The sequence below is a fragment of the Chrysochloris asiatica genome, unplaced genomic scaffold (genome assembly GCF_000296735.1).
Source record: "Chrysochloris asiatica unplaced genomic scaffold, ChrAsi1.0 scaffold00297, whole genome shotgun sequence".
NCBI classification, from domain to species: domain Eukaryota; kingdom Metazoa; phylum Chordata; class Mammalia; order Afrosoricida; family Chrysochloridae; genus Chrysochloris; species Chrysochloris asiatica.
Genome location: NW_006408815.1, coordinates 1,547,045 through 1,557,215, shown reverse-complemented (window position 1 = coordinate 1,557,215; position 10,171 = coordinate 1,547,045). Strand labels below are relative to the sequence as shown.

General features: G+C 39.3%; 1 protein-coding gene across 1 annotated transcript in view; it reads right to left on the bottom strand.

Moving 5' to 3' along the window:
• Nucleotides 1-10,171, bottom strand: part of PFKP (phosphofructokinase, platelet) — a 120,565-nt gene that overhangs the window by 3,432 nt on the left and 106,962 nt on the right. Inside the window, exon 19 of the mRNA XM_006874742.1 lies at nucleotides 6,223-6,325. Coding sequence (XP_006874804.1) covers nucleotides 6,223-6,325 — 103 coding nt within the window. The remainder of the gene's footprint in view (nucleotides 1-6,222; nucleotides 6,326-10,171) is intronic.

Genomic DNA, 10,171 nt, shown 5'->3' with positions numbered 1-10,171 from the left:
TATATGGAGGGGATTATAATCAATGTAAAGAAAAGAAACAAGTTATATGAATTGTTGAATGTGAAAGTGATGATGTGCCCTGTAAACTTTCACTCAATCCACAATAAAAACCTTAAATTAAAAAAAAAACAGGCCACAAATTAAATCCTGAGCTACAGCATAACAATTGAGAGTAGCATCTTAAAATTTATCAGGCGGCATTGAAGGCAAGAAGCTCAAAGAGGATATTAAAATCATATTCATAACAGACTACAGATTTCTATTTTTCTTCACTCCTTTCCCCTTTCTGCAATTATACACTAGAGTATCCAATTTTTTTCCCTGCTGCCTTTTTGTTTTGTATTCCCCTTTTTTCCTTTGGGGTACTCTCTGTCTCCCTATATTACCCAAGAAGAGACAGCAATTGATGCCATATAGTCAAGCTACAATCACATCCTATAAAATCCCACAATCCAGGCAAGAATATACCAACTGCCGTACTCCAGGGAGGCAGACAGTACCTGCGAAAATTACTGAGTTGAGCAGTAAGAAGAGTGAAAAGGGAAACCGACATCCTGATCACATCTACTTGGAGGCAATCAGAGAGCATTAAATATACCAAAATCAGCACACGTCCATAAACAAGATAAAATGTCTGAGACAAATGATCTAGAGGTTCACCTGGACTACATTCTGGAAGGAGGACAAGCCTTGGAAATGCCTGGAGGGAATACAGAAAAATGATTATAAAATGTTCCAAAACATTTTACAATGGAGTTGAGAAAAATAAGTCAGGAAAGCACTACAGAAACAAATACAGATACAGCACTGGTAACAGTTCAAAACCGGAAACAATTCAAAACTAACAGAAAGAGGTCCAAATGATCAATAATAGAGTATGAGAAATAGACAATACACTGAAAGGACAAAGGAGTAGAATAGAAGAGATGGAAAGCAGAACTAGTGAGCTGGAAGACAAATCTCTCAATACCACTATATACCACTAAGATAAACGAGCAAACAGAAAAAAGAATTTAAAAAATATGAAGAAGGTCTAAGATTCATATTGGACAACATGAAGAAGAATGACTTAAGAATTATTGGCATTCTGGAACAGCAAGAATTATACAAGTCCACAGAGGAAATAGTTGAAGAACTGCTAAAAGGAAAATGTCTCTAACATCCTGAAAAGTGAAAAGATAAACATTCAAGAAGCTCAGAGACTCCCAGTTGGGGCTATAGCAGCAAAAACCTGGTAGGGTACACTGTAGTGAGAATGGAGGGGGATCTCATGAAGGAAGCGCTCGTAGAACAACTCAAGAGCTCTGGATCTACCATAAGATCCAGGACGTCAGTTTCCCATTCTTGTGTTGGGTTTGTGTGTTTTGTGCTATTTCTGGTCGTTTTCTTTTCAGTTTTCATGTTTCCTTCTGCTTGGTTTGGGATATATGCCATTGATTATGTTGAGGAATTTCCCTTCTATTCCTACTTTGTTGAGTATTTTTATCAGGAATGGATGTTGGATTTTGTTAGTTTTCACGTTTGCTTATTCTGCTTGGTTTTGTTAGTTATATATATATTTTTCTCAGAACTGAACAAGACTACAACAAGAGACTCAAAGGAGCTGGAAAGTCAACTGAAGATCAAAATTATATCAATGTCCAAGAAGGGACAAACATAGCAACAGTGACCCAGGTAGTGAGGGTTAGTTGGTGCAGAAAAGGCATTTCACAAAATCCAACATCCATTCCTGTTAAAAAAACACTCAACAAAATAGGAATTAAAGGGAAATTCCTCAACATAATTAACAGCACATATACAAAACCAACTGCCTACATTACTCTCAAATGGAGAGAAACTGAAAGCCTTCCCTCTGAACGGGAACCAGACAAGGATGCCCTTTATCACCACATGATAGTTAAATTAAAGGCATCCAAATTGGCAAAGAGGAAGTAAAACTCTCCTTATTTGCAGATGATATGATCTTATACCTAGAAACCCCCAAACACTCAGTAAAAAAACTATTAGACCTCATTGGAAGATTCAGCAAAGTGGCAGGGTATAAGATCAACATTCAAAAATCAGTTGGATTTCTCTATAGCAACAACGATAGTGAAAGCAATACCATTTTCAATAGCAGCACAAAGGATGAAATATCTAGGAATAAATGTAACCAGAGAAGCAAAGCACTTATGCAAAGAAAATTACAAAACACTACTACGAGAAACCAAAAGAGACCTAACAGAAGTGAAAGAACATACCACGTTCCTCATTAGGAACACTCAACCTCATAAAAATGTCAATACAGCCCAATGCAATTTACACATACAATGCAATCCCAATCCAGATTCAAACAATATTCTACAAAGACATTAAAATGACAATTACTAACTTTATATGGAAAGGAAGGAGACCCAGGATAAGCAAAGAACTGTTTAAAAGGAACAATAAGGTTGGAGGTCTCTCACTACCGGATTTCAAATTTTGCTACAGTGGCCAAAACAGCTTGGTATTGGTACAATGAAAGATACCTTGATCAATGGAACAGAATTGAGAATCCAGAAATTAACCCAACCACATACAGCCAAATGATTTTTCACAAAGTGCCTAGGCATATTGCATGGGGAGGAGACAGTGTCTTTAACAAATGGTGCTGGCAGAACTGGAAAATGATATGTAAAAGACTGAAACAAGACCTTTGCCTCATGCCCTAAACAAAAATGAACTCAGCATGGATTAAAGATCTAAATGTGAATCCCAAAATTATGAAGGTTATCAATGGAAACATAGGGACAAATGTGAAGGGTGCTAATTCAGAGCATATACAAACTACCAAACATTTTGAAAAGTATACAACAAAAATAGACAAAATAGCTAAGGGGGACATACTAAAAATAAAAATTTGTGTGCATCAAAAGACTTCACCAAAATAGTAAAAAGGGAACCCACAGAATGGGAAAAAATATTTTGCAACGACACATCATAGAAGAGACTCATTTCTAAAATATATAGGAAACTATATAAAACCTCTACAAGAAAAAGACCAATAACCCAATTAAAAAATGGGCACAGGACATGAACAGAAACTTCACCAAGGAGGAGATCCGGACAGCCAACAAGCATACAAAGAAATGTTCACGATCACTAGCCATCAGATGCAAATCAAAACAAAATAAGATACCATCTCACACCAGCAATAACAGCAAAGATCAAAAAGCAGAGGACAACAAATGCTGGTGAAGATGCAGAAAGACTGGGAACCTCCTACATTGTTGGTGGGAACACAAAATGGTCCAACCACTGTGGAAAACAATATGGCACTTCCTCAGAAGGTTGGAAACAGAATTACCATATAACCCAGCAATTCCTCTACTTGATATTTACCCACAAGAAATATGAGCCATAACACGAGTAGATATATGCACACTATTTACAATAGCAAAAAGATGGAGACAACAAAAATACCCATCAATTGAAGACTAGATAAACTGTGGTACATACACACAATGGAATACTATGCTACCTTGAAGAACAAGGAAGCCACAAGCCATCACATAACGTGGATGAACCCTGAGGATATTATACTGAGTGAAATTACTCACAAAAGGAGAAATACTGCATAAGACCAATATTTTAAAAGACTAAGAAAAAGAACCCACCCAAAAGGGGAGGGATCTAAAAATATAAGTGCTGATCACCAGTATGTAGGGATGAGGTGAGGAGGGAGGGGAAGAAACAGTACAGAGTAGGGAATAGACACAGGAGAGCCTGGGAGCAGGGAAGGCTGGCAATACACAATAAGTTGTTGGTAAGTACTGTGGAGTCGGTTCCAACTCAATAGTGACCCTGTACAGGGTTTCTGAGGCTGTAAATCTTTTTGGGAGCAGAAAGCCTCATCTGTCTCCTACGGAACAGCTGGTAGTTTTGAACTGCCGATCTTGAGTTTAACAGCCTGATTCGTAATCACTACGCTACCAGAGCTCCTTGAGGAAAAAGGAGAACAAGACAGATGGGAGAATGGTTGGGTAGATTCGCATGAGATAGGTGGGACAGAGCTAAAAGACGAGGTATGCACAACATTGGAATAACAGGGCTTCAGGATACAGGGATTGAGGCATGGCTTGAAAGGGGGAAAAGAGAGGAACAATGTTAGGATGCTTGGCTGTCTTTTGAATCTTGGTCTCCCTTGCCTACCATTGTGAAATAGAAACAGCCAGAAGCATCACAACAGAAAACTTGTGGGCCGGGATCCAACCTATAAGTAACTGGAACACCTTTGGGGGGGTTCTAGAAACTACCCAGACCCAAAATGATGGGGGGACTATGATAGCATGGACAAATGGAATGGCTGGGGACATGGGACTCAGGGAGGGAGATGAGTGTTTGCTGACAGCTTTGGGGGTGGGGGGGAGGCCTGTGGGTTGTGTCCTTTGGTTATTTGATGATGCACAGACTGGATTTTAATCATTGTCATGAAATGAAATACGATAGAATGAAGGTGAAGTGGGACAGATTCAAATAATGAAGCATGCAAAACCTTGGAAACAACAGGGCTCTGGGATACAGAAATTGAGACATGGTTTGAATGGGAAAGGGGGGGAAATAACGTTAAGATATTTGGCTGTCTATTGAATCTTGGTTTCCCCTGGCATACCACTATAAAATAGACACTGGAGGGGGAGAGAAAGGACTAGCCAGAAATACCACCATAGAAAGCTTGTAAGTTCGTCTTCTGCCTATAACTGATTGGAATACCTAAAAGGGGGATACAAAACGTGCCCAGTGAGGAGGCTTCCTGTGGAGCCTCTGCATTACCCAAGACAATAGGTGGAATGTTGCACAGCATCCAGAGAAGCAGGGTGGCAGAAAGGATAAGTAAACAAGATCCTTCAATATGCTGTCTACAAGAGACACATCTCACACACAGACAAAAACAGATTAAAAGTCAAAGGATGGAAAAGAATATACCAAGCTAATTGCAATAAAAAAATGAACAGGAGTAACAGTACTAATCTCCCATAAAATAAACTTCAAGGCAAAAAACAGCATATAATAAAGATGGACATGCTCCCAATGAAAGAGCTCCAAAATATATCAATCTACAAATAGTGGGTTATTTTAATACACCGCTTTAAAAAATGGATAGAACAACCAGAAAGAAACTTGACAAAGACACAGAGGAACTAAACAACACAATCAGCCAACTGTACCTCATAGATGTGTACAGAGCATTCAACCCAACAACTGCCCAATACATATTCTTTTCCAGTACACATGGAACATTGTCCAGAATAAACCATGTGTTAGGCCTAAAATAAACCTCCATGCATTTACAAATATCAAAACACTACACAAAGTATCTTCTCAGACTGCAATACTATCACATTAGAAGTCAACAATAGGGAGACCAAGGAAATAAAGTCAAATAATAGGGAAACTGAATAACACCCTGCTGAAAAGCGACTGGGGAGTAGAATAAATAACACAGCATCTATAACCATTAGAAACAGACCAACTGAGGGAACCTACAGTGACCAAAAGAAAAGACATGATAAAGATTAGAGCAGAAATAAATGAGATAGAAAGAATCAACAGGACAAGAAGCTGGTTTGTTGAAAGGATTAACAAAATTGACAAGAACAAACAAGTTGCTTGCACAGGAGACATCAAGGCAAGTGGTCAGGCCCCCTCAGGGGAAACCCCCTTCCATGGTAAGACTCAATGGGGATACACGAGCAGACATGCGCTCTGACCGATGACCATGTTGGTAAACTATATGCGGAGGTAAGGAAAAAACAGCAATGAAGTAGCAAGCTAAGCCCTACCATATTCAGTACACTCCTGTGAACCCAGGTGGAGACCTGGTTAGCCAGCAATGTGGCAAGACTTGGGGACTCATTTTAGTGAGTATTACTATCAGGACTGACTGTGAGGGTTGGAAATTTAAAGGTTGACATTTTGTAACAAAACAAAGGGGATTGGCTGACTTTGCAGCCCAGCAGTGGAGGTCCCTGGGACCATTGAGGGAGAAAAGCGTAATGCAAGACCCTACCCAGAGAAGCAGTGACTCCAGAGATAGAGGCAGAGACGATGACGTTAATGCGGTACTTAAAATACTCAAATGAGTTACTTAAAACAACTATCGTAGTACAGGTCCTCTATGCTTCCTATCTTCCGTTATTAACTCCCATTTTCATTTCATGCTTCCCATTTTTTTTTAGAATTATTTATTTATGTACTTACTCAAAATCTGTGTCCTTCTTTAAGTCTGCAACTGGTTGAAAAATAAGGTTTCTTTTGCTTATTCCCAGCACACAGACTGAATCATCAGTCATAAAGTTTTTTCCTGTAAAAATTAAAAGAAAAAAGATTTAAAATGGTGTGGTACATTAAGATATACACTAGACTGCTAACCCCAATGTCAGCAATTCAAATCCACCAGCTGCTCATTGGAAACCCTATAAATGGTTGCTATGAATCAGAACCTACTGGATGGCACTTAACAACTAGTATGCATGCATCATATTGTAAGGCATGTGAAGGAAGGGGAGGAGAGAAGCAAGAGGGTTTGATAACTTTAGGGAACAAAATCATCTTGGGGAGATTCTTACAGTGATATTGTAGGACAGAGTTGAACTGCCCCATAGGCTGGAAAACTTTACAGAAGATGTCTATCACTTTTCTTTCATGGAACAGCTGGTGAGTTTGAACCACCAGCCTCTTGGTTTGAAGCTCAGCACGTAATGTAACCATAGGGTTTATGAGCAACTTTTGGGTCAAAAAAAGTCAGCCCCACGAAACACTGAAAATATTCTTAAGTAGCTAATAACTAAAATAACTGAAAATTGAGTGCATTAAATACATATACTATGAAAGGCTGAATATCAATGAGATTAGCATTCAAAGAGAAATTGAGAAAAGAAAATACAAAAAAAAGTAAACATTGGTTATACCTAAAATGGGTAAAGGGACTATAAAGGCACAAAGTAGCTGGCTTACAAATTTTCAAGAGAGAGTTTAGAGTTTAGTTTCAGAGTGTGTAGAGGAAAGCAGAGTCTCCATTTAATAGTTTTCTAGATGTCTAGATGGGTCTGGTAAAACGAGACTGGGATAGGATTCATTTGATTCAGTAGTGAGTAACTGTTATGACTAATTGCGATGGTCACAAATGTATAAGTTGTATAATCAAAAGGGGGAGTAGTTAAATCTTACATTCCAGGAATAAAGGACTCTAGGACCACTGAGAGAAGAGCATGAGTGGAATATGGGACCCTAACCAGAAAAGCAGTGACACCAGAGATAAGGACAGAAGTGATGGCATGGAGTCTAGACAAATGGAAAGACAAAGACGGTGTGCTCGCAGCCAGGAGGCAGGCTTTCAGAATCTGCCCTTTGGTTATTTAAAAGATTATATAATGTGTTTTTGTGAACATCAAAATAACCCACAAAAAACACAGAGGATAGAAGCAAATACTGTTAACCGATGATGCATGGAGGGGATTATAATCATTGCAATGAAACAAAATAAGATAGTTTACATGGGAGAACATTGGTATTACACTAAACCTGTCATTCAATTCACAATAAAAGCTATTCATTAAAAAAAAAACAAAAGTTAATGCAGAGGGAGGGGACTTCTGGTTGGGGCTATAGCAACAAAAAACAGGTAGGGTACACTCCGGTGAGAGGGGAAGGGGGATCTCACGAAGGAAGTGCTCATAGAACAACTTCAGAGCTCTGGCCCTACCATAAGATCCAGGACTTCAGTTTACCACACTCGCAAATGAAACAAATCACAATAATAGAAAACATGGCGAGTTAGAATCTGGAGATAGGGCTCCCTCAGCGACTATCCTGTCCTGGCAGAGATTAGAGGGCAGGGCTAAAACCAGTCTGGCACAGAAAACTGCTAAAAGTGGTGCAGAGACATCTCTCCATGTCCCACTTTCATTGCTGAGCACGGACATCAGGAGGGACAGTTTTCCCAATGTACAGAGAGAGGGAGCTTGGCGGTGACTTATGTTACCCGCGGAGCCACACACCGAAAGTTTCCACAGTAGGACCCTTCACGTCGTTGCACCGTGGTGTGGGTTCAGACTTCAGACGACCCTATGCAGGATTTTCAGGGATGTGGGTCTGAGAGGGGGCAAAGCACCTCGCCTTTCTCCCGTGGTGTGGCTGGTGGTTTCCAGCTGCTGACCTTGAGGCCGCAGGTGCTGCGCTGTCCGAGCTCCCTGCGCAGGACCAATTCAAAGCAGTCTGTAAAACCCTGGCATAGCAGGACTCAGCTATCCTGAGAATTGCACCGGGCACACACAGATACCTAACTGACCTTTAGAGACAAAAATAGTGGACAATCTTTGTCCCATTAACTCACCAATATCAACTTGCACAACTCTACTGTAGTGACTAGAGGAGGGGCCTGAGAAAGTGGACACCCCCAGCCCCTGCTGGAGGCTTCTAATAGCACACACACTGACGGTGTAGCTCGGGACAGTCGACCACAGCTTAATTTCTATCCCAAAGTGGTGATTTTTGTCTATACATTTATAGTATTTCTGCTTTTGGTCCTTTTGATCATACATCTTTCCTGGAGGTGGGAGCTTTTTCTCCTTACATTACCCAGGAAGAGACAGCAATCGTGGTCATATAGCCAAGCTATAAACATAGCATGTAATATTCCACCACTAAGACAAGACCCAAAAACACCTGCTAAGCATTACTTGGGAAAAGGAAAGCCAATCTCCTGATCATATTCACCAGGAGACACCCAGTAAGCTCAACAACAAACATTCACTTAAGCTTTTTTTTTTTTTTTTTTTTTTTTTTAAAAAAAAAGACATAACTATCATGACGAAGAAAAAGCAACAATCAATATTGAAACACTTTTAAAAACAGAATAGAGTAGCCGGTGCAAATGATCTGGAAACAGACAAAGGCTTTTTAGAGGAGGGGGAGAGTAGGGTTTGGATAGGCCTGAGAAAGAATTCAGAAGACTGATATGGAAACAAATTCAAATGCTCCAAAAAAGGGTGGAGGAAAACAAAGAAGAAGTTAGGAAATTACTACAGGAGCAATAAAAAATGATACAGCATTGAAAACAATTCAAAACCTGCAAAAAGATGTCCAGATGATCAATAATAAGATATCAGAAGTGGACAATATGCTGAAAGGGGAAAGAAGCAGAATAGTAGAGATGGAAGCCAAAACTAGCGAGATAGAAGACAAATATCTCAAGACAGCTAAGGTAGAAGAGCAAGCTGAAAAAAAGGATTAAAAAATCTGAAGAGAGTCTAAGATTCATGCTGGATAATATGAAGAGTAACAATTTAAGAATTATTAGCATTCCAGAACAGGAAGAATCAGAGAAGTCCACGGAGGAAATAGTTGAAGAGCTTCTGGAAGTAAACTACCCTAACATTTTGAAAGATGAGAAGATAAACATTCAAGAAGCCGAACGTACCCTAGGAAGGATAGACCCCAAAAGAAAGTCACCAAGACATATAATAATCAAGCTCTCCAAAATCAAAGACAAGGAAAGAATATTAAAAGCAGTCAGGAAGAAGAGAAATGTCACTTATAAAATAAAGCAAATTACATTCAGCTCTGACTATTCAGAACAAACCATGCAGGCAAGAAGGCAATGGGGAGACATATACAAAGCCCTACAGGAAAAAAAACTGTCAACCAAGAATCGTTTTTCCAGCAAAATTGTCAAATATGATGGTGCAATCAAGACATTCCATGATAAACAGAATCTGAGGGATTTTATCAAAACCAACCCAGCACTTCAAAACATCCTAAAGGGAGTTCTGTGGACTGAAAACCAACAAGAAAAGACAACAAAAAGAGATTGACAGGTGTGGCAACACCACCTGGAACTCAGTCAACATATAACAAGAGTACACAAGAGAACAAGACTGCAACAACAAACTCAAACGAGGTGAGAGGTCAACTGAAGATCAAAACTATATCAATATCAAAGAAGAGACAAACATAACAACAGAGACCCAGGTGGTGAGGATGCCAGGTAAATTACAAGATACAATGGATTATCTTAAATGGAGAGAAAAGTTAGTAGACAACAAGGTAACCACAAAGAAAGTTAATATTTCAAAAATTATCATAAAAATGAATTTCCAAGCAGAACAAGCAAACATGAAAACTAAAAAAAAAAAAAAAAAAAAAAAAA